This window comes from Panthera onca, chromosome A3 (genome assembly GCF_046562875.1).
Source record: "Panthera onca isolate mPanOnc1 chromosome A3, mPanOnc1 haplotype 2, whole genome shotgun sequence".
In the NCBI taxonomy this organism is placed as follows: domain Eukaryota; kingdom Metazoa; phylum Chordata; class Mammalia; order Carnivora; family Felidae; genus Panthera; species Panthera onca.
In genome coordinates, this window is record NC_138341.1 from 66467312 (window position 1) to 66493623 (window position 26312).

Consider the following 26312-nt stretch of genomic DNA (forward strand, 5'->3'; position numbering starts at 1 on the left):
CTGTCACACTGAAGAATATGATTAGTTTTTCTAAATTAAATGAGGAAATATTTCAAGTATACAGAAAAGTATGAAGAAATATACAACAGCCATGTACTCACTATCAAGATTTAGTAAATGTTAATATTTTGTCAAGTTTGCTCTAATTCCTTTTAAGACCGCTTTGTTGTTATAAATTGACATATACACAACACATTGTACATATTTATAGTACACAATTTGATAAGTTTTGACATTTGTATCACCCAAAAGTTCCCTCATTGCTCTCAGCTATCCCTCTCTCTGATTCATCCTCACCCCTCCCATCTCCTTCTATCTGGCCACTTCCCCTTAGTGGCAGCTGTTAGTCTGCTTTCAGTCACTGTAGATTAATTTGCATTTCCTAGAATTTTATATAAATGGAATTACAATAGTATGTGATCTTTTTGACTGACTTCTTACATTCAGCATTATTATTTTGAAATTCATCCATGTGTTGTGTCTATCAATAGTTCATTCCTTTTTATTGTTGAGTAGTATTCCATTGGGTGAATACAAATCCTTTATCAGATATATGATTTAAAAATATTTTCTCCCAGTCTGTGGTTTGTTCAGTCTCTTGGAAGTATCTTTTTAAGACAAGTTGTTTTTTTAAGTTGATTTATTTATTTTTGAGAGAGAGCACACGTGCACACGTGAAAGAGAGAGAGAGGGAGAGAACAGGAGTAGGGGAGGGGCAGAGAGAGGGAGAGAGAAAATCCCAAGCAGGCTCTACACTGTCAGTGCAGAGCTGGACATGGGGCTCAATCATACGAATAGTGAGATCATGACCTGAGCAGAAATCAAGAGTTGTATGTATGCTTAACTGAGTGAGCCATCCAGGTGCCTCCTAAGAGAAGTATTACATTTTGTTGAAATCCAATTTGTGAATTTTTTTTCTTTTATGGATCATGCCTTTAGTGTTATACATAAGAAATCTGTGTCTAATCTTCAGCTTTTAACTCCTATTATTATTTTTTTTGGTAAGGATTTTATGGTTTTAGGTTTACATTATGATTAAGTTTGAGTTAATTTTAATATGTGATGTAACATATGGGTCAAAGTATTTTTTTGATCTATAACTATCCAATTGTTCCCGGATAGTTGACTTTTTCCACGTAATTGCTTTCATACCTTTGTTGAAAATCAATTGTCTGTATACTTTTAGGTCTAATCTGTTTTGTTGATCTATTTGTTTATCTTGATGCTAATACTACACTGTCTTGATTACTATTGCTTTATAGTAAGTGTTGAAGTCACAGAGAGTGTTAGACTTTAACCTCTGTTTTTCTTTATCAAATTTAATTTGGCTATTCTGGTTCTTTCATATTTCTATTTAAATATTTAGAATCAGATTGTAAACTTCACAAAAAATTTGCTGGGGATTGCATTTAATCTATAGATCAATTTAAGGAGAATAGACACTGAACAATATTGGTTATTTGGTTCAATGAACCCATAAACTTGGTATATGTCTCCGTTTATTTAGTCTTCAAAACTTTCTTTCATCAGTATTTTGTAATTTTCAGTTTTCAGGTCTTTTTTTAACATTGAAAATTTTAGTATTTTACTTAAAAATTTTCAGATATCCATGGGGCGCCTGGGTGGCTCAATCGGTTGAGTGTCCGACTCTTGATTTCAGTTCAGGTCTTGATCCCAGGGTCATGGGATGACCCTGCATCAGACTCTGTGTTGAATATGGAGGCTGTTTGAGATTCTTTCTCTGTCTCTCTTTCTCTCTCTGCCCCTCTCCCCCACTTGCACTTTCTCTCTCTAAAATTAAAAAAAAAAAAAAAAAAAAAAAAAAAAAAAAAAAGTCAGGCGTCTTACAAATACCCAGGTACTCTTTCTTCGGATGTGTTCTGAAATTGGTGAAGTCAAAAGTGATATTAGTACATTCCTAAGGTTTTTTTCTCTTCTCCCCTTGACTGGATCTGTTCAAAGTATGGGTTATAAGTTTTAGTAGAAATCAAAGCTTGCAATTAATACCCAAAATAGGTGTAATTACCAGCAAAATTGGAAAACAGCCAACTTTTATTACTTTTCTAGGCATGTGGATCTTATGCTGAAAAATTCACCAATATTAAGAAAAAAAAGAGAAATTCACCAATATTAGACAGGTGGCACTTAACTGAGTATTGCTCAGAATTAAAAAAGTCCTTTTAGGGGTGCCTTGGTGGCTCAGTTGGTTAAGCTTCTGACTTCGGCTCAGGTCATGATCTCACGGTTCTTGAGTTTGAGCCCTGTGTCAGGCTCTGTGCTGACAGCTCAGAGCCTGGAGCCTGCTTCAGATTCGGTGTCTCCCTCTCTCTCTGCCCCTCCCCTGCTCACACTCTGTCTTAAAAATGAATAAATGTTAAAAAAAAATTTTTTTTTAAATCCTTTTATTTTAAAACTAAACTGTGTTTTTAAAAGATGAGACGCTCAGAAGGAAATACGGAGGTATAAATACAGGAGAGATATACTCAATGGAGCTTATAGATGCAGATAATTTTTCTAATTATTTTCATTTTAAATGGAAATTTTTGATGTCAAATATATACAGATTGTTTTTCATAAAAATTTCCCAAAAAACCCTTTAAATTCAACAGTTTGAAAAAAATGTTCTTTTATGTTTATCAGAACACAAAAAATTTGTTGCCATATACATAATGCATGTGATCATATGTATTTACAGAGATTGCTTGATTGTGAATTGTGTGTAAATGGCCCATCTTATATTTTTGCATGCACAGTTTTCAATATTTTATCCTAGTAGATGTAACAGTGTAATTTTATAGTTTTTATTCAGTGAACTCAAAGTCAAGAAACCATTCCAACAATTATTTACAATTTGATAACTGATTATGAGGTCATGTTACCATGCAGAAGTGAATGATGACATTCTGCATTTTGGGTATTAAACTTAATTTTATAAGTCTGAGGTTTAAATTGGTGTTTATAAAAGTAGCCAAAGCCTAAATGTAATGACAGAAGAGGTTTCTACCATAGAGCCTTTGTAGTTTTGTAAGGGACACAGGAACAAAAAGAATTACGTGATTTTTTAATCTGTGTTTAGGTCTTGTACATCTTTTGTCAGATTTATTTTTAAATATTTTATATTTTTTATATTATTATAATTTTTATTTCACATTCCAAAGTTGTTTGTTGCTAGTATATAGAAATACAATTGACTTTTGTGTATTGATCATGTATTCTGTGACATCTTTAAACTTATTTATTAGTTCTAATACTTTTATTGTATATTCCTAGAATTTCTACATAGATAATCATGTCATCAGTTAAGAAAGAGTTCTACTTCTTCCTTTCCAGTATGGATGCCTATTATTTCTTTTACTTGCCTTATTGCACTGGCTCTTCCATTATAGTGTTGAATAGAAGTGGTGAGAGCAGATATTATTGCCTTGTTTTTGATCTTAGAGATAAAGTATTTAGCTTTTCATCATATTAGCTGTAGATTTTTCAGGGTTGATGAAATTCCTCTCTATGGTTGGTGAGAATTTTATCAGGGATGAATGTTAGATTTGCTAAATACTTTTTTTACATTTATTGAAATGATTGTGTGGTTTTTGTCCTTTAGCCTATTAATATAACTTACTGCGTTCCTGGAGAAAACTCCATGTTTTTGAATAATTTTACTATAACTACAGAGTTGTGTAACATTGCCATAACTTAATTTTAGAACATTTTCATCCTTCCAAAAATAAATTTTGAACCGTTAACTCCTCATTTTCTACCTCCTGCTCCCTCTCCAAACCCTAGGTAACCACTAATCCACTTGCTGTCTGTATGGATTTCCTTATTCTGGACCTTTCATATTAATAGGATCTTGCAAAACATGTTTTTTTGTGATTGACTTCTTTCCCTTAGCATAATGTTTTTGAGGTTCGTTCTTGCTGAACATGAATATTCCATTTTGCAGGATGTATACTGCATTTTGTTCATCCATTTGGCAGTTGATAGTAATTTGGGTTGTTTTTACTTTTTGGCTATTATGAATAATGCAGCTATGAATATTTGTGTACAAATTTTTATGTAGACATTTGTTTTTATTTCTCTTGGGTAAATTCCTAGGAGGGGAATGGATGGCTCTGTGGTAACTTTGTGTTAACGCTTTTAGGAACTGCTAAAGTATTTGCACTATTTTTCATTCCTGTCAACAATATATGAGGATTTCAATTTCTTCACATCCTTACCAGCACTTATTAATGTCTGTCTTTTTGATTATAGCCTTGCTAAACCATGTGAAGTATCTTATTGTGGATTTATTTGTTTAATTAAAAAAAATTAATTCCAGATAGTTAACAAAATTGTTTTATATTAATTTTGAGTGTACAATATAATGATTCAACAATTCTATGTATTACTCAATGCTCATCAAGATAAGTGTTCTCATTGTGTTTTTTTTTTAATTTTTTTAATGTTTTTTTTTTAATTTATTTTTGAGACAGAGCATGAGCAGGGGAGGGGCAGAGAGAGGGGGAGACACAGAATCTGAAGCGGGCTCCAGGCTCTGAGCTGTCAGTACAGAGCCTGACGTGGGGCTTGAACTCACGGAGTGTGAGATCATGACCTGAGCTGAAGTCAGACGCTAAACCGACTGAGCCAGGCAGGCGCCCCTCTGATTGTGGTTTTGATTTGCATATCTGTAATGACTAACAGTGTTGGCATCTTTTCATGTGCCTATTGGCCATTTATTTATCTTTGGAGAAATGTCTACTGTTTGCCCATTTTAAAATTATGTTATTTGTGTTTTTATTATTGAGTTGTGAGAGTTCTTTTTATATTCTGGATAAAAATCTCATATCAGACAGATGATGTGCAAATATGTTCTTCCAATCTGTGGATTTTCTTTTCACTTTCTTAATGGTGGCTTTTGAAGCACAAAAGTTTTTAATTTTGATGGGGACTAATTTACCCTCTTCTCTTCTATGGCTGTGCTTTTGTTGTTGTATCTAAGAAATCTTTGCCTAACTTAAGATCATGTGTTTTCTTCTAAGAGTTTTATGCATTTAGGTCTGTGATCTACTTTGAGTTAATTTTTGTGTATGGTGTGAGATAATGGTCCAGATTCATTCTTTTGCATATAGATATCTAGTTATCCCAGCACCATTTGTTGAAAAGACTGTTCTGTATCCAGTGAATTGTTTGCCCCCTTTGTCAAAAATCAATTGACCATAAATGTTTAGAGTTTATTCTGGACTCTTAATTCTGTTATATTTCTCTAGATATCCATCCTATGTCAGTATCATACTATTTTGATTACTGTAGCTTTGTAGTAGGTTTTGAAAATAGAAATGTGACTCCATGTTTCTTTTGATTAGTATTAGCATGGTATATTTTTTCCCATATTCTTACTTTTGATCTATTTGTATCTTTGTATTTAAAGTCATTGTCTTCTACATGCACCCCAATGTTTATAACAGCATTATCAACAATAGCCAAACTATGGAAAGAGCCCAAATGTCCATCAACTGATGTGGTATATACATACACAGTTGAATATTACTCAGCTATCAAAAAGAATGGAATCTTGCCATTTGCAGTGATGTGGATGGAGCTAAAGTGTATCATGCTAAGTGAAATAAGAAAAATACCATATGATTTCACTCATGTGGAATTTAAGAAACAAAACAGATGAACATGGGGGAAGGGATAAAAAAGAGAGGGAAGCAAACCATGAGACTCTTTACTATAGAGAACAAACTGAGGGTTGTTGGAGGGAGGTGGGCTGGGGATGGGCTAAATGGGTGATGGGTATTAAGGAGGGCACTTCTTGTGATGAGCACTGGGTGTTATTTGTAAGTGATGAATCACTAAATTCTACACCTGAAACCATTTTTACCATATGTGTTAACTAACTAGAATTTAAAATAATAACTTGAAATAAAAATAAACAGACCAATAAATAAAGTCAGTGTCTTCTAGGCAGCATATACTTGGATTCTACTTTTTTTATACACTCTGACAATCTTTGCCTTTCAATTGGAGTGTTTAGATCACTTATATTTAATGTGATTGTTGACATGGTTGAGTTTTATTTGTTTTCTATTTTTCTGATCTCTTCTTTGTTACTGTTTTTCCCTCTTTTTCTGCCTTCTTTTGGATTAGTTGAATTTTTTCATGATTCCATTTTTCTCCTTTGCTCATTATAAGCTGTAACTCCTTGTTGTTTTATTTTGGTTGTTGCTTTAAGGTTTATAGATCATAACTTTTACTTCTCATACTCTACCCTTATGTGATGTTATACCACTTTATGTATTATATAAAACAGTATGCTTCTAAATACTTATATTCATAGGATATACCATTTCTGGTCTTTATTCCTTCGTGTAGATTTATATTTCTATCTGGTATTATTTTCCTTCTGCTTGAAAGACTACTTTTAACATCTCTTACAGTGGTCTGCTGGTGGTATATTCTTTGAACTTTTAAAAGTTCCATGTGGAGGCTCTTAGGGAGATCACATTGCATATTTCTCTCCTACCTTCTAGGTGGCTATTGGCAACTTTTGGCATTCCTTGGTTGGAGACACATCATTCTAATCTCTGTCTCTGTTTTCATACAGCATATAATATTTAGTTATTACCCACAATGAAAGTTTAATCCATAAGCATTAGTTAAACATTATCAGTACATAATTGTAGACTGAAATTTTTTGAAAATGCAAAGAGATGAAAGTAATAATATGAAGTAAGAAAAAGCAAACTGTTACTTAAAGTATTCAACTCAAAACTCTTCTTCTCTCTGTAGCTGTTGGAAAAATTAGAGGAAAGCCTTTTCCATTACTCTTATTTTTTGAAGCCATCTTTAGCACAAGTCATGCATGCAGACGACCTGTTGATGCAGAACTGACCCTGGAAGGAATCCAATGTGGATTATCTGAAAAACGTTTAGATTTAGTTATCAATTGGGTCACTCAGGAAAGGTAAGCAAAATTAAGCTTTTGACTTAATTTTGATATATGGTTAATGAGGTTGTTCTCAAGATTTCAGTAGTTTTTTATCAGCACATTATCCTGAACAATTAATCCTTCAGAGACGATTTACTAAGCATTCATGGAGTAACGGGGCCTAGTCACATAAACCCAGATCAGGAGTTGAGTAATAGTGGTTATATATAAACCAGGGGCGCCTGGGTGGCTCAGTCCATTAAGCATCCAACTCTTTTGATCTTGGCTCAGGTCATGACATCCTGGTTCATGGGACTGATCCTGGTGTCGGGCTCCATGGTGAGTGTGGAGCCTACTTGAGATTCTCTCTCCCTTTCTCTCTGCTCCTCCCCATCCCTCTCTTTGTCTCTCTCTCTTTCAAAATAAATAAATAAACATTAAAAAAAATAAAAAAGAACATATACACCAGCAAGGACAGGCAGGAAATGCTTCTTGGAGTTGGATATCAGTATAGGTAGGCAGATTTGTACTAGAGCTCCCTTAGTTTGGATTCCTATAACCAAAGCCTCAGACATGATTGATAGAAGGTGGGCTTCTCAAGAAAACCCTATAAGGGAGTGAGTGAAGCAAAATAGGAAAGAGTGTGTGTATGTTCGGGAAGCCAAGAAAGGTTGTGATCTTAGGCAAGTTCTAATCTTGGTCTTATTTGTAGAGGGATGGCTCTGGAGCATAAACCACACCAAAGAGCTGCCCCCTTTGAGGCAAGGGATCAGTCTTTTGTACCTCTCTGTTAGTCTCTATTAGGGCTATAGGCTGCCTGGATGGGGCATAACTTCCTAGGCCTGGTGGCTCCCATCAGCAAAGGGCAATTTGCTACAGAAGGGAGGGACATGTGAGCCACTGACAGCCAGCACCCAGAGGGGAAGGGTATGCTGTCTCAGTAATGAGGATCCGGGCAGAACATTAAATCAGCATCTACTGTAGTCAACCATTTGCACAACACAAATGTATTTTCTTCTCACTTTAATTTCATTCCATCTAGGCACAACTTCTCTAGGATTCTGTGGTTAAAATTCTGGGGGAAACTTAGAAGGGTTAGTAGAATGAGCTATATATAGCCCTTGTCATGACAATTGATCATAGGGCTATAATTTGGTTTTTACACCTTTATGGAGATAGAATTTATGTACAATAATCTCTACATATTTAAAGTGTACGATATGATGAGTTTTTAGAAAGCATTATGGGGATATAACTGACATTATAAATTGCACATATTTATAGTGTACAGTTTGACAAGTTTTGACATATGTATACACCCATGAAATCATCACCACAGTCAAGATAATCAACCTCATTCCAACCCCCACCACCATTTCCAGGTAACCACTGATCTGCTTTCTGTCACCTTAGATGAGGTTTCATTTTCTAGAATTTTATATAAATGGAATTATACATTATGTATTCTTTTTTTTCTTGCTCTGCCTCTTTTGCTTTAATTATTTTGAGATTCATCCACATTAATTATTACTCATCTTTCTCCTCTATCATCCATTTTATATTCTTCGCACTCTATTGGTCTTAATGGCTTGTCTGGTAGGATGACTGTGGTTTCCATGCCTTTATCAAACCATGATTATTGATTTACCCACTAATAGTTTTTAACTGGCCCGGGACTACCCAGCAATATCCCAGTAGATCATCTACCACCTGTAACAAGTAACCATATACTTAAGATTCCAAAGTAGGCACTTAAGATTCCAAAAGTGCCTACTGAGTCCTGCTAAAGTTGGAGTGTTTATCCAGGGAACACCAATGACTTTAGAATTAGAACAGCTTATCATGAACTGGATTCTGACAGAAACACCAAGTCATGAGGTCAGGTGGGCTCAGAGAGTCCATCTAAAATCAGGTACAGTGAAGATAGTGCTCAAGCAGATCCAGAGTACACAAGTTAGCTTCAGGAATAGGTGGCCCAGAACTCATGTCAACTACCACCAACTGACCAACACAACTTCCACAGCTCACACCTAAAGCCTCATGCAAGGGTGGGGGTGACCTAAGACCAGCAGGCAAGGAAGAAAAAAACCCAAACTTGGTTCATGAATGGTTCAGGTTGTGTCCAGGTGATGCCAGCTTGTCGCTCCATCTTTTGAAGACATAGTAACATCCTTCAGGATGGAATGTACACTTTAAACTAGTGATGATTGTATAGTATATCTCCAGTACGTACAATACTTGGGTCTGGGAGATAAAAGAGTGGCTCTGCTCAGCTGATTCCCCAGTAACCCACTTGGTGGAATCAAGGTTCTCTAGAGAAACAGAATCAATAGGATATATATACATACACACACCCATGAAGAAATTAGCTCCTGTGAATATGGAGGCTGATAAGTCTTAAGATCCACAGTCAGCAAGCTAGAGACCCAAGAAAGCTGCCAATGGTGTAAGTTTCAGGCTGCTCAAGACCCATGAAGAGCCAATGTTTCTTTTTGAGTCCAAAGGTAGGAAAAGACTGTCCCAGCTAAGCGGTCAGGCAGGAGGAGTTCCGCTTTATATGAAAGAGGGTCAGCCTTTTTTGTACCCTCCAGGCCATCAACTGATGGGATGAGAGCGATCCACATTCACAGCAATCTGCTTTATTCAGTCTACTGATTCAAATGTTACTCTCTTTCAAATACATCCTCACGGACTCACACAGAATAATATATGACTAAATATCTGGGCACTCTATGAGCCAGTCAGGATGACACATAAAATTCTCATGCCTGCAAATTTAGGTTCTGTGAGTCATAGTCAACTTTGGTTATCATGAAAAGGTAAGATTGTTGTTACATAACAAGGCAGAGAGGAATATGTTTGGCCCTCAGGTTCCCTATTCCCTTAAAGAGAGCGTGATAATTGGATTTGAGTGCATATCATTTACTGATAGACTACTCCTCGAGAAATATTATAAGTGAAGGAGTGAGATGGGATAGGGAAGCAGAAAGAACCAAGCTACGATGTGAACTCAGGTTAAAATCTAGTATTAGCTAGTATTACAGGGGGAGGACTATGGAACATAAATCCTGCCAGACTTGCTTCTTTTTGAATTATGGTACTGACCTTTTGTATTCCTTACTAATCAGTTGTCAGCTCTACACTACTGGGGGGTTGAAAGATAAGCATAATTTTCTGGGCAAGGTAGCTAGTCAGCTTAGGGCAACAGCTGGGGAAGGCTGTTCTCTGGGGAAGGCAACAGCTGTGAGCTGTTAGTAGTCAGCTGGGGAAGAGTCACTGGTCCAGTAAAGGGGACTAAAACAGTGTCTGCCTATTTATGAAGATCAAGCTACTTTTGCTGGGTCTGGTGGACATGGGTTGGGCTGTGAGTATTGGAAGGCAGAGTGAGGAAAGTCCTGTCATCTGTCTGGTAGCCACAGCCTGCTTATTTTTCAGTCTAAGGACTATGCTTGCTTGGTTCTGGATACATACAGATGTAGGCTACATATTAGAGAGTAGTTACAGTTCTCATATTTAAGAAGTATATCATAAGGGAGATGGAAGGACTAATGTCAGCACTCCCTAAATAAAAAATTCATGACTTCTAAATGTCCCAGACTTAAAAATGGCAAGTTTGCATACTAGTGCCTACTGCCACCCATTCCAAATTCACCATTTCCCCTGCATGACACTGGGGAGTCCTAAACTGTCCTAGATTGATGGCACTATTGTTTACCAGTGTAAAGTATCTTTTTCCCACCCCCTCTTGTTATGGCCTTCACTTACTGTTCACGTAATAGTAAATTCTGTTTTAGGAAACTTCTTCGTACATATACCCCTCTTTTTACCCTTTGCCTCTTTCTTTTTCTACCTGGTCCCACCTTCTACGCCCTCTACAGAAAGTACTTGTCAGGGAGCACTGGAAATGGTTCAGACATGAGAACACCATTAGAAAGTGCATGTTCATTAACACCTGTTGTCTGATGCAGAGACACATAAGACAAGATTAATTTCCCTACATATACTGATTGTTCTTGGCCAATTCTACCTCTTAATTATAAGAATTTAAATTCTTCTGCAATTCCTTGACTGCATAAATTTGGAAAATACCACCACTCTTAAGGATCCTGAGATGATATAACAGAATACTGAAGGTAATTCACATTCTTTATTCTTAGCCTCTTTCCTCTGGTCTCTGACTCCAGTGACCTGGCCTCTACCATATGGCTACCTTAAAAAGTTCTACAGTTCTTTCCTTGAAGCCCTGCACAGAGCCAGCCATAAAACAGCCTGGATTATAGACTAATCTTGGCTCTCTTAATCATTCTTACCTGGGGAAAGTCTAATCACTTGACTCAGAAAGCCTAAACTTAAGAAATGTTTTGTTGGCATTGGCTCTCTAAATTGCAGATATTGCTCCCGGAAGAGGAAAATATCCTCTGAAATATTAACTTGACAAACCCAATCCTACAAAATAACAGTAAATAAATATGATGCATAGATTTAGTGATTGTATATTACCTTTATTTTGGCTTAAAAAAATCTACAATCTGGGGTGCCTGGGTGGCTCAGTCAGTTGAATGTCTGACTTTGGCTCAGGTCATGATCTCAAGGTTTGTGGGTTCAAGCCCCACTTTGGGCTCTGTGCTGACAGCTCAGAGCCTGGAGTCTGCTTTGGATTTTGTGTCTCCCACTCTCTCTCTGCCCTTCCCCAACTTGTGTCTTCTCTCTCTCTCTCTCTTTAAAATAAATAAACATTAAAAAAAATCTATAATCTGGTTTATAATCAAATATACCTTAGTTTACTAATGGAGTTAAGCACATTTTTTTAAATTTATTTATTAGTCATATATATTCTCCAGAGCCATTCTAGAGATCCACTTTCAGAAGTCTTCTTAGAATTGGAAGTAGGGATGGGAGAGCCAAGAAGGAGACTTTGAGAAAACAGAAAGAGGGATGTAATGAGGTGATTAGGGGCAAAACAGGGACAGAGGTTCCCAGGCTCATTTTCCAGTTGGGTACAGCATGCTTGACTACCTCCCTGTCCCCAGGGCTAGAATCCCTGTTTTTTTTTTCCCCCTTTTTCCTTCAGGGCCAGTTCCATTCTTTTGGAGCTTGACCCTCTTCCTCCCTTTCTTTTTTTTTTAATTTTTTTTTATTTAAAAAAAAATTTTTTTTTAACTTTTATTTATTTTTGAGACAGAGAGAGACAGAGCATGAGCGGGGGAGGGTCAGAGAGAGGGAGACACAAAATCCAAAACAGGCTCCAGGCTCCGAGCTGTCAGCACAGAGCCCAACGCAGGGCTCGAACTCACGGACTGCGAGATCACGACCTGAGCTGAAGTCTGACGCCCAACCGACTGAGCCACCCAGGCGCCCCCTCTTCCTCCCTTTCAATATATATATATTTTTAAAATCATACATCATCCTTTTGGAAAATGACAAACCAGAACAAAGCAACCTTAGTCCTCAGCTCTGCCCTTTTCTCAGGTGGAACCACATCATGTTAGTGATGACCTCTTACAAAAATAAAATAATGTTATTAATAAGAGAAAGAAATACTATAATACTGGTATTATCATCTTGCTCTGGTTATACAGTCACTAAAATGACTGAAATAATTCCTTGTTCAGCCTTCGGAAACATCGTGGCTATAGCTACCAAAACCCATGTTTTGGTACTAAAATGTAAAAGTTAGGTAAATTGCTTATTAAATAATTGATTTATACTCAGAAGCTGCCTTTTGATTTCAGACACACTTCTCTTTGGCCACCCCAATAAACATGGCAGGCTTTATTTACTGAATTTTCAGTAAACACATTTTATAGGGATTTCAGGATTTTATTTGAATGTTACTGGTATTTTGTTACATGTGTACAGATATCAATATTATGTGATTACTGTTACTCTGTAGCTATTAATTTAAAATAAAACTAAAGCACAATGTCCGTACAACCAGTGATTGGAAGTGATATCTTAAATTATACCCAAATGTGTTTTGGCCTATGCTGATCGTTTCTAGGTGGAGTTAGTGTGCAGATGGTTCACTCCAATTGTGTTTGAAGATGTGCATTAAAATGTGATGACAAGGGAAATTGGGACATCTTAAACCCTTTTTTACCCCTGTTGTTTTTTTATAATTCTATAACAATTTAGAAAATAACACTGATGTCACACGTTTCTTGCAAACACTTGCAAGATCTGTCACTAATTTTGAGCTAAAATTTGTTGTCACTATCTTTAACCAACATTTAATGAATTCTTACATTCTGCAGGGTTTAAAATCTGTATAACTGCTGAGAACATTGAGATCCTCAATTATAAAATAATTTTTATTTACCTTGTTACTTTAAATTCCACCAGTCTTTTTTAGGAGAGTTTTAACCATGTTTGTAGATTTTTTTTTTAATTTTTTTTTTTAATGTTTATTTATTTTTGAGACAGAAAGAGACAGAGCATGAATGGGGGAGGGGCAGAGAGAGAGGGAGACACAGAATCGGAAGCAGGCTCCAGGCTCTGAGCCATCAGCCCAGAGCCCGACGCGGGGCTCGAACTCACGAACCGTGAGATCGTGACCTGAGCTGAAGTCAGACGCTCAACTGACTGAGCCACCCAGGCGCCCCATGTTTGTAGATTTTTGAAAAAATTTGAGGTCAGTTTCACCAAAATGTCTCCTCCCCTCCCCCACCACAAAAGAATATGTGATTATTTTTGTTTTTGTTAAATCTTGGATATGTTTAATTTCTCCTACATCAATTGTCTATTAACTTGTAATTCTTACAGACCATGGAAAATCCAATTCTACTGTGCTGAATTTTAAAATATTTTATTCTCATCCACTCACCATGAGCTCTCTAAAGTATACCTATTGATCTGCTTGCTCTAGGCTCACATTTTCTGAGGAGGCTGGGGATGTCATTTATGATTATGGGGAGCAGGATACTTATAACAAGGCCAAGTGCCTGGCTTTAGCTCAGATTATCTACACTGAATGTGGCCTGCACAAGAAAGCTCTTCTTTGCCTATGTAAACAGGGTCAGATTCATGGGGCCATGGAATACATACAGCAGTTCAAGGACTTTACTTCCGGTAAGTGAAAAAGCCTACTTATTGGTATGTATTCGAATTCTAGACTTTACTGGTAAGATCACACATGATAGTAGGCAATATTTTGGATTTAAATTTTAAAGTCTATTTTACATATACTAATAAGTAGAGTCTTATAATTTTTGGTGAAAACAGTTAAGCTAGAACTGATTGACTTTCATGCTAGACATTCAAATACATTAGTATTTCTTCACTACATAAACGTTTAGTAAACTGGAATCCTGAAACATACAATTTTTGTCTGTCTGTTTTTAACAAAAACCTAGCTTTTATTGAGAACCTACTATGTGCCAGAGTCTAGATGTGTTCTCACACCCTTCTGGCCAGTCCTCACAGTAGTCCCATCAGGTAGTCATTGCTAGGCCTGTCATACAAGTGGAGATGCTGAGATCCACAGAGGGAACACTGAGCTGAGGGAGTGAAGTTCACCAAGTCCTTGGTGCTAACGGAGGGTCCTGGGTAGCTGTGGCCAGCCCAGTCAGAGTGGTCTTTGCCTTAAGGTCAGTTGTTGCTGAGATCTTGTTTTTCTCCCATGTCTGGCAGAGGCATGAGGGACTGAGCCTCAGGCTGTCCTGAGGGGACAACCTGGCAGCCTTCAAGAAGGTAGATGTCTGGGTGTCTCTGCTTCTCTCCCTCTGAAGTACACAGTTTATTTTGCAGATATTTCAGACCATGCTACTTAGAGAATTTTTTTTAAATAGCTGCACTTATTTGTTACATATGAGTGTATGTAAACTATGATATGAGCATTAAAAATGAAGAACTAGTAAAATAATGTTCATTTCAAAATTTTGAAACACTTAGGTTACAAGTAGGCAGTGATCTGAGAGCATTGTCAACCTTAGGGTAACTATAGTTGAATGAGCTGATCTCTTATGAATCTAGTTCAGCACTAACCTACGTGTACAGGCAGCCTGACCTCTCCCATATCCCAGGTCTATGTCTGAATTCTTATTTGCAGGCTCTGTACCCCAATTCTAAGAAGTTGCAAATAAGACAAACTACAGCACTTCTAGGTCATATTTTTATGGGAAAGAGGATCATTTATGGCAGTTGAATCTGATTATTTTCAAACAATAAATTTAATTTTACTTAGCATCTATTTTTTAAAGTTATGAATTTCTTCATTTGTTATATTAACAGCACACTTGATACTATAGTTTGGCTTTTTACTTGCATTATGTTACTTAATACTTACATTAACTATAAAGTAGGTTTTGTTATTATCCCTATTTTATAGATTAAAAAAAAAACTTTCCACAGAGAGGCTAACTAAGGCTCAAAGAGGTAAGTAATTGCCTACGTACACACAGCAACAGGATAGAATCTGGCATAGTAGGTACTACTCAATATTTATTGAATGAATTAGATATTTTATTTTTATTATCTAAGTATACAGGTTCAGTTTCTGTTTTAAGTATTATTTTTCCACAGGTAAGAAATGATTACTCTAGAATTTATATTGACTGAAATGTGAATGAAGTTTCTGTTTTGCTTGCAAAATTTGCCTTGCATAAATGCATAGAAATGTGATTGACTCATTATTGTATTGTTCTGCTCCTGCATTATAATCTAAAATAATTATATGTTATTATAATAATTTAAGAAGTAATGACACTCTATATAATTAGAACCTTGATATTTATCCTCAGAATTTATTTAGCACATCATAAGATGAAAATAATAACTTGAAAAAAAGTAGAAACCCTGAAAAACCCATGGTATCATGGGGCCTTGAGGGAAAGACTTAATTTTATACTTTCTGAAAAGAATGTTCTCAGATTTAGACTATCAGTTATACATTTACAAATTAAAAAACAAAAACCAAAACCACAACAAAACAAAAACAAAAATTATAAGAAAGTTTTGTTCCAAAAGCATAAATCTGACTAAAGGAGCATCTGTTTTAGAAATAAAAATTATTCCACCCCCCAATAATATTTAGAATAAAACCTGAAATGATTTGTTTGTTCACCTTCCCCATTATCATTACACAAGTGAATATACTTAAGTGGAAATTGGGTTATTCTAGATGTGAAGCTCTCAAACTTTTTGGTCTCAGGTTTCTTTTATTTACTTATTTATTTATTATGTTTATTTATTTTTGAAAGAGAGAGAGAGTGAGTGAGTGAGTGAGCAGGGGAAGGACAGCAAAAGGGAGACAAGAGGATTCGAAGTGGGCTCTGGCACTGAGAGCAGAGAGCCTGGTGAGGGGTTTGAACTCACAAACTGTGAGATCATGACCTGAACTGAAGTTGGATGTTTAAGCAACGGAGCCACGCATGCACCCCTCTTTTACACTTTTAAAAAAGCACTGAACATCCCAAAGAGCTTATATTTATATGGGTTATATCTGTTGATATTTATCCTATTAGAAATTAAAACAGAAAATTTTAAAATATTTATTCATTTAAAGAAAACAACAATAAACCCATCACATGTTATCATAATAAAATATTTTTTATAAGACATAACTTTTCCTTGGGGCGCCTGGGTGGTACAAGTCGGTTAAGCGTCTGACTCTTGATTGCAGTTCAAGTCACCATGTCAAGGTTTCATGAGCTTGAGCCCCGCATCCAGCTCTGTGCTGACAGTGGGGAGCCTGCTTGGGATCCTCTCTCTCTCCCCCTCTCTCTGTCCCTCCCACACATGCACGTGCTCTCTCTCCAAAATAAATAAATATACTTTAAAAAACAAAAAAACTTTCTAAAACCAAGGAATTTCATGAAAAGAGTTGCATTTTCTACATTTTTGCAAATCTCTACAATATCTGGATTACTATAAGATAGCTGGCTTCCTATATCGCCTCCTATATTCAGTCTGTTGTAAGACTACATGTCAGATAGTCTTTGGAAAACACCACTGTATATTTGTGAGAGAATGGGAATGAAAAAGGCAAATAACAGCTTAGTATTTTTATGAACATAGTTTTGACTTTATAAACCCTAGGCCATATTTTGAGAACCATTGCGCTAGATGTTCGTGAGTTAAACATCTATCACACTTGGCATATCGGCCTTTATAATCATATTAAAACAGAATATCCATGAAAGGGGAACCCTCTTGCAATGTTGGTGGGAATGCAAATGGCTGCAGCCACTTTGGAGAACAGTATAGAGATTTCTCAAAAAGTTAAAAATAGGGACATCTGGCTCAGTCGGTTAAGCGTCAACTCTTGGTTTCAGCTCAGGTCATGATCTCACAGTTCGTGAGTTCAAGCCCTGCATTGGGCTCTGCATTGACAGCACAAAACCTGCATGGTATTCTCTCTCTCCCTCTCTCCCTGCCCATCCCCTGCTCACACACACATACTCTCTCTCTCTCAAAATAAATTAATAAACTTAAAAAAAAAGTTAAAAATAGAACTACCCTATGATCTAGCGATTGCACTGCTAGGTATTTACCCAAAGGATAAAAAAAAATACAAATTTGAAGGGATATATGCACCCTAGTGTTTATTGTAGCATTGTCAACAATAGCCAAGCTATGGAGAGAGCCCAAATGTCCAGACTGATGATGAATGGATAAAGATGTGATATATATACACAATGGAATATTAGTCATCCAAAAGAATGAAATCTTGTCATTTGCAATGACATGGATAGAGCTAAAATGTATTATGCTAAAGAAGTAAGTCAGTCAGAGAAAGACAAATACCATATGATTTCACTCATATGTGGAATTTAAGAAACAAAACAGATGAACATATGGGAGGGAGAGAAACCATGAGAGACTTAATGATAGAGAACAAACTGAAGGGTGATGGGGGGGAATGAGCTAGATGGGTGATGGGTACTAGGGAGAGCACTTGTTAGAATGAGCACTGGGTGTTGTATGCAAATGATGAATCACTGAATTCTATTCCTGAAACCAATATTTCACTGTATGTTAGCTAAGTAAAATGTAAATAAAAATTTGGAGAAAAACCCCAAGAACATCCATGAGATAAAAATTGACTAATAACCTGTCAAACTAAGAAATGACGAAATGGATTCCAAACCATGGTAAGCAGAGGAGAAAGGTCATAGGATTTGAATTTGTGTTCCTTTGAACTAGTCAGAGGCCATATCTTGTACATACTTAAGTAAATAGTGGTTAATTAATCAATTCAAGGAGAGGGGAATTTGAATGCCTGATTGAATGAAACAGCAAAATGTGTGAGTTACGAAATGCTGGTGGCTGGGGGATGCTATATAAATAGCTTCACCTTAGTGAAGGCCAGTTTGAGTGGCCCAAATCATAAACTTCTTCTACCTCTTCTCTAGGGAAATTAAAAAAAAATTGTTTGACTTTATTGATACAGAATTATATTCTGCTATTCCTTGCTTATTCTTTTATCATTTATCTCTCTTTTATTTATGTGTGTATGTGCATGTATGTGTATATGTACATACATACAGTGCATCACACATATACTTATTGTTTTGGAGGAGCATCGCTAAAGATTGGAAGGTCATGGACTTGGGTGGATTAGATGAACTTCGTTCTCCTTTATATCATGTGTATAATTCTGGGAAAATTAACTTCTCTAAGCCTGTTTACTCACTTTTAATGTGAAAATAATAATATCTCACTTATACTGAATATTAAATGCAGTGATTTGATATATGTAAGTCCCTAGTACAGTAAATATGTGTTTAATAAACACTAGATTATCTTATATTATCAGTCAAAAAATTGCAAATTATGTTTATGGTAGTTCTTAAAAGGCTTTCAGGAATTATTCTGAATACTACCTCTGTTGTGACCAAAGAATAATATTAAAAACAAATTTTTTTTTTAATGCTTAATGTTAATTTTTGAGAGAGAGAGGGACAGACAGAGTGTGGGCTGGGGAGGAGGGGCAGAGTGAGAAGGAGACACAGAATCCAAAGCAAGCTCCAGGCTCTGAGCTGTCAGCACAGAGCCCCATGCGGGGCTTGCGCCCATGAGCCATGAGATCATGACCTCAGACAAAGTCAGATGCTTAACCCACTGAGTCATCCAGGCACCCTGAGAAAGTAAATTTTTTACTTGAAAAACTTTAGTTAACACAAAGTTTATAAATTTAAGAATGTAAATCATGGGGGTGCCTGAGTGGCTCAGTCGGTTAAGCGTCCGACTTCACCTCAGGTCATGATCTCATGGTTTGTGAGTTCAAGACCCACATGGGTCTCTGTGCTGACACCTCGGAGCCTGGAGCCTGCTTCAGATTCTGTGTCTCCCCCTCGCTGTCTGCTCCTCCCCCACTCACACTCTTATCTCTCCCTCAAGAATAAATAAACATTAAAAAAAATTTTTTTTAATGTAAATCATAATTGTAGTATCAACTCAGTAGTTATCTAGTATATTAAACCATATGAAATATCCTTTTTTGTAGTAAAGCATGGTCAAATGTAGGCAACTTCATATGGCTCAGCTACTAGCTACTTGAACGGGCTAATGGCTTCTTAAAGTCTTCATTTTTGAGTTTCTAAAATAATATTTTTAGGAAAAAAATTACTGAGCCCCTTTTTCTGTGCAAGACACAGGAAGAAAGAAATTATACTCACTAGAAGTTGGCCCAAATATGAACAGCAAGATATAGACAAACATAATATTGTTAGATGGAACCTTAGAAATTGGATATGCTAAAACTTTATTTTTTTAATGTTCATTTATTTTTGAGAGAGAGAGAGCAGGGAAGGGGCAGAGAAAGAGGGGGACAGGATCTGAAGTGGGTTCTGAGCTAACAGCAGAGAGCCCGATGTGGGACTCGAGCTCAAAAACCGTGAGATCATGACCTGAGCTAAAGTCCGATACTTAACCAACTGAGCCACCCAGGAGCCCTAATGCTAGCACTTTTAAGATGCATAAACTGGGATCCAAAAGAATAAGGGACTGATGGAATTGTGGTTAGATCAGGTTTCCTGATTGCCAATCTAATTATTTCTATTCTACCACAGTTCTTTGATAATTTGTTTTCCTGGTAGTCCTTGCTACTAGTAGTTTTCTTTCGTTTTTTGCTATGCTGAGCATGATTTTTTTTCTTCTTGATTGGAGATAGTAGTGTTGAGTTCACTGAGGGCTTTGGAAGGATTGGAAAAAGAAATGTTGATTGGCAGGTATAGATATTAGCTGGTCCCAGTTTGTAGTTGATGTATCATATTAGGATGTTGAGACATAGTTTTTGAATTTTGCTTTCAGATGACCTGATGGACCTAATCAAGTTATGTCCTCACACTGAATTAATTCAGTGTCTCACTAGAGAATGGAACGGGAAACCACCATCTTTATCTTTTGGTCTTGCTATACTTCATCTGTTCTCTGTAGATATGAAAAAAGTTGGCATTAAGCTACTTCAAGAGATAAGTAAAGGTGGGAAAGGTGAGTATAGTAAAATGTTGTTGTAGAAGAAAAAGTATTGGGTTATTTAGGGAAAGGTTCAAGATTATTATGTTTGAGTTAACTCATTCTTCCTAAGAATTCCTTCTTGGCAGAAATTGACTTTAAGAGTTTATAAATGTAAAGACTACCATGTCAATAATAGTCTGTTAACAATAGTATTTTTTTTTAATTTTTTAATGTTTATTTATTTATTTTTTTTAATTTTTTTTAACACTTATTTATTTTTGAGACAGAGAGAGACAGAGTATGAACAGAGGAGGGGCAGAGAGAGAGGGAGACACAGAATGTGAAGCAGGCTCCAGGCTCTGAGCTGTCAGCACAGAGCCCGACGCGGGGCTCGAACTCACAGATCGTGAGATCATGACCTGAGCCGAAGTCGGACGCTTAACCAACTGAGCCACCCAGGCGCCCCAATGTTTATTTATTTTTGAGAGAGAGAGACAGAGTGTGAGTGGGGAAGGGGTAGAGAGAGAGGGAGACACAGAATCTGAAACAGGCTCCAGGCTCTGTGCTGTCAGCATAGAGCCCGATGTGGGGCTGGAACTCATGAACTGCAAGATCATGACCTGAGCCAAAGTAGGACGCCCAACCAACTGAGCCACCCAGGTGCCCCAATAGTATTTATTTCTTGAGGGAATTACAAAGAAGAGAGAATCTTTGTGAAGATTTAGGGGAACATTTTAATAATTATATTAGCTAACACTACTCTAAAAACTTTACATATATTAATAAATATTTATATTTAATAACTTTTTATATATTTTAAGTGTTATTTAGACATAATCTTTTTTTAAAAAATATTTATTTTGAGAGAGACTATAAGCAGGGGAGGAGAAAGAGAATCCCAAGCAGGCTCTGTGCTCTTAGTGCAGAGCCCAACATGGGGCTTGAACTCACAAACCATGAGATCATGACCTAAGCTAAAATTAAGCACTAGACACTTAACCTACTGAGCCACCCAGATGCCCTTGGAAATAATCTTTCTATATTTTAATCTTAAACTAAATATATATGTACGTATCAGTTACATATGATATTTACTCTGAACATAACTCTGTAGTAGGGTCAAGAATTACTAATGAAATCTCATTTTTTCTTTCCTTTCTCTAATATAGGAACTTGAGCAGACAATTTGATTTTAAATTACTACATGGGGTTTAAGAATGAATAGCAGATTACATTAAAACATATTTGGGAAGATAATTTTGAAATTATAGATATCAACTAAATTATTTTATTTGACAGAGTTATGGTAGAAATAAAATAATAGTGATGACAATGTTTTAAAAAGATCTTTCATTAAGTATCATAAGTAATGCAGGTAATAGATAAGAAATGAGTTCCCTAAATAAATATATTCCAAGGGGGTCACTGTAATTGATTTTCAAAAGCAAATAATCTCCTTAGTTTTATTTAATAAACTCATTCTTTTATATCCTTAGAAAAAATATTTGTTACAGAAGCCCCATCATTAAGAGGTCTCTCTCTATCAGAGATAAGATGGAGGGTTTGCCGAAGAGGTTTTTAAGCACTTGGGTCAGCACTACTAGGGAATTTATAAAAGAATTTGAAGGATCATGAAAACTAGACCTGTAAGCCCTCAGTTACATGATAGTGTCTAATGGTACCTTGTAGACTCTGAATAAGGCTGAGCCCTCATTCTTCATTTTCTAAGCTCCCTTCCTTGTAACTTTCAATATCTGCTAGCCTTACCAAGAAGGAGATGAGTAAAGGTGTGGGAATGTGAGACATGGTAGAGGGTTGCAGTGAGGCATGAAAAGGTTCATGAAAAAGCAGAAGAAACTAACACTTGATTACTTACCATGAGTTGGATGAAGCGCTCCACATTAAACTTATAGGAATCAGGTTTAATAGTGAGTTGAAATGATAACCCTTTCTATTTTTGAAGAATTGCTAAATATGGATTTTCAAATAAGAATAGGTGACATACTATAATATTATAATTTTTTTCCTTAGGTATAGTGGAACATCTTATGATAAATGATCCATTTTGCTCATTAGAAAACTGGCAAGAAGTAGCAAATATATGTTTACAGAATGGCTTTGACAAATTATCTCGTGACATCATGTCCATTCTTCAATCTCAGGCTGGAGTTACAGAAATTTCTCAAGAAGATGATACAGTCAACTTAATGGAACATGTTTTTTGGTAGTGCTACATCTTAACCAGTTGAGGGAGCCTGTATAACATTTTATGTGTGTTGGTTGGACAAACTGATTTTGGCATAACTAACTTATAAATAAATCCAAAGTGTGAAGCTCTCAGAAATCATGTTGCTCTTATTATGTTGACATTTAGATTTGTCCTTGAAACATTTAGACTGTTGCTTTCTTTTTCTCCATATGGTCATTTCTTATATTGAATCTTGATAAAATCCAAGAATATAGCTCAGTTTAGGTATGTACTTCTATCTAAGGGCATAAGCTAACATCTATTCTTTTCTGGTGATCAAATTTCATAGTAAGAACTGGGGAAGGTGTGGGTAGTATCCTGTCAGACTAATTTCCCAAATATTGAATCCTATGAGCCTGATTTTTAACAAGAAAGACAGGATGTCATTTTGAGGTTGGACTCACTGGTGAAATCCTAAGTATAGTAATTTTGTACTACTGACTTAAAGATGTGCCCCATGCTTTGGTCAATGTAAATGGCAAATGTTAGGCTTCTACTCCAAAAATTGGGAATCCTAGCATGTTCTTACCTAGAGAGAAGACCAGCCAAATTTTGCATGGATGTAGACCTGAGATACCTGTAGGTATGGAACATATGTCGTAGGTGGTTTGGGATGATTTCAAATGTCTGAGTAAGTATTTGTTGGAATACTCAGGTTGTGTCACGGACGGGTAGGATATTCAACATATTTAGTGATCCACATGGCATGGGCACCATGAGTCAAACAGAACAGATCCCCAGCTAATCTTAACAGCTTTCAGCCTTATGCCATGGCAGAGCATACCAGCTAAATATCAGCCTTGATCATGGAACTTGGTAACAGTGAGCTGCTATGAGATGGAGTAGGAGTAAAAAGTCAAGCTTCTTTCCCCTCCTAAATTTAAATTGAATGTCTGTTTTTTTTACTCTATAGTTGAAAGAATATGAACTTGGAATCAGGTAGCCTCGTATTTAAATTCTGGTCTTACCTCTTCCTCTTTATAAAATACAGGCAGTAATACTCCTCCAAAGGTTTGTTATGAAGGTTACTGATATGTGTGTATAATAGAAGTATATAACATAATAGAGGAATTTTGCAGAAGGTAACTGTTATTTCTATGTAATAGGTCCCAGAAATATATGTTCCTCTGCTTGGCTTAAACTTACTAAATCCCACATATCTATCTGTCTTTATTTGTATAATTATCCTTCTTTGGTGTATTTGATAATACTGACATACCTTATTCCTAAAGTAAGTGATCTGTCTATGCTAGGGTTTCTTGGCTTATCTTATAAATCCAGAGGGTACTGGCTGCATTCTCAGTTTTTCCGTATATTGCTAAACACAGTAATGCATAATTATAATTGAGTTTTCTAAAACAATATTTTTTAAAGTAATATATGTACATAATTTAAAAAGCAACGTATTACTAAAAGGCTTATAGTAACTAATAATATTTTGATTTCTGGCCATCACATTAGCTGTGATTTTTTTGAAAAGAAAAGATGAAGGATGGAAAAAAGAAAGGGAAAGAGAAAAGGCATTTCAGCAGCATTGATTTTTTATTTTTTAAAAAATTTTGAATTTTTGTTTATTTTTAGCAGCATTGATTTTTAATATACCAATGAAACCTTTTTTCTTTGAGACTTGTATAATTGATAGAAAGCTATTATGTGTCCATTGACAGAACTTAGGGGAAAAAAGTATCCCTGAAAGCCAGGAGGATGAAGTAGGAACTTAAATGTGGAAAAAGCTTGGAACAGCAGCTGTTGTTGTTACTGTTAATTTTGCTTTTATTTTAAAATGTTTTTCCTCCACTCATTATTGTTCCTCCTCTGTTTAGCATTACCTGCGGCGGTTTTCCCAAGGAATGTGAAACTTGTCAAGTGAATATAAATCAAAATGTCTAGAGATGGAGTTGGGAGGAAGAGCAAGAAAGAATATGAAGTCAAGTGGGGGGAGGAGGAGGAGTGGAGCTGTGAGCTACAAAAGGTTTGGAAGCAGTCGGAGCCTCCTGTAGGCTGCACTGAAGAGATGCATAACATGAGCCTCTTGGCATAGGACCCTGCATGCGAGACCAGCTCTACCACAACCTGGCTTTGTGTCCTTTTCTTCATAAGTTTATTTTGACTAGATAATTCCTCTTATCATTTATAACTCAAAAATTCTGTAATTCTGCAAAGGTACAAATGATTCCCTAGTATTTTTTGACCTTTTGCGTAAATTTGAAATACCAAGCAAGATAGATTCAACATCAGAATCAATAACATATACTGAATACCTACTTTGTGTATGGTCTCTGCTATCAAAATTACAGCTTCAGTGGAGACACAGCTGTGTCTTTTACTTTATTTTACTTTTAAAAATAATAATTCCTTAGTATCATCTAATATACACTCCATATTCAAATTTCACCAATTGCTTAAAAATACCTTTTTATAGTTGATTTGCTCTAATTAGGATCTAAACAAGGTTTGTGTGTTCTGTTTGGTTATTGTATCTCCGCATCTAGAGTATGCCTCACCCTCACCTTTTTTTCTCTCTCTATTGACTGGTTGGACTGGGTGGTTGTTACCAAAAATGTTCCATCTGCTAGATTTGTCTGACTGGTATTTGACCTTAAGGTATTCCTTTATTTGTTATTCTATTTCCCATATTTCCTATAAATGGAAGTTAGTTCTAAAGACTTGAGGAAGATGGTGGCGTAGGAGGACGCTGGCTCACTGCGTCCTGCTGATCACTTAGATTCCACCCACACCTGCCTAAATAACCCAGAAAACCGCCAGAAGACTAGCAGAACGGATTCTCCGGAGCCAAGCGCAGACGAGAGGCCCCCGGAAGAGGGTAGGAAGGGTGGAGAGGCAGTGCGCGCTACATGGACTGGCGGGAGGGAGCCGGGGCGGAGAGGCAGCCCTTTGGCCAAGCAGAGCCCCCGAGTCTGGCTTGCAAAAGTGGAGGGGCCGGACGGAGTGTGTTCGGACAGCAAGCGGGACTTAACATCTGGAAGGTTATATGTTAACAGCTCTGCTCAGAGAGCGGGAGGGCTGGAGGACAACGGGAGGGAGAGTTGTTGAGCCCCAGAGGACAGAGCTCAGCTTGGCAGGGAACAAAGGCGCTCGCCAGGGCCATCTCCCTCGCCCATCCCCCAGCCAAAATTCCAAAGGGAACCAGTTCCTGTCAGGGAACTTGCTTGCACCACGCAGTGGTGTGCTTCTGCAGATCCATCCCTCCGGCGGCAGGTCTGACTCCCTCCTGGTGCCACAGGGCCCCTCCCAAAGCAGATCACCGAAGGAAAAACGAGGTGAGCCTGCCCCTCCCGCCCCTGTACACCTTGCCGATCCACCCCAGCTAATATGCCAGATCCCCAGCACCACAAGCCTGGCAGTGTACAAGTAGCCACACGGGCCACCCCACCCCACCCCACAGTGAATCCCGCCCCTAGGAGAGGGGAAGAGAAGGTACACACCAGTCTGTGGCCCCAGCGGTGGGCTGGGGGCAGACATCAGGTCTGACTGTGGCCCCACCCACCAACGCAAGTTATTCAAGACAGCACAGGGGAAGTGCCCTGCAGTTCCACACCACTCCAGGGACTGTCCAAAATGACGAAACGGAAGAATTTCCCTCAAAAGAAACTCCAGGAAATAACAACAGCTAACAAACTGATCAAAAAGGATTTAAACAATATAACAGAAAGTGAATTTAGAATAATAGTCATAAAATTAATCACTGGGCTTGAAAACAGTATAGAGGACAGCAGAGAATCTATTGCTACAGAG

At 37.0% G+C, this 26312-nt stretch overlaps 1 protein-coding gene across 7 annotated transcripts in view; it reads left to right on the plus strand.

Annotated features, from left to right (window-relative positions):
• CLHC1 (clathrin heavy chain linker domain containing 1) overlaps positions 1–24175 on the plus strand; it is a 41948-nt gene extending 17773 nt beyond the window's left edge. For all 7 annotated transcript variants that reach the window (XM_060605799.3, XM_060605782.3, XM_060605831.3 and 4 more), the window contains 4 exons: positions 6772–6946; positions 13776–13978; positions 20162–20341; positions 22340–24175. In XM_060605799.3, the coding sequence (XP_060461782.3) occupies positions 6772–6946; positions 13776–13978; positions 20162–20341; positions 22340–22536 (755 nt within the window). In that variant the 3' untranslated portion in view covers positions 22537–24175. The remainder of the gene's footprint in view (positions 1–6771; positions 6947–13775; positions 13979–20161; positions 20342–22339) is intronic.
• Positions 24176–26312: the final 2137 nt, after the last annotated feature.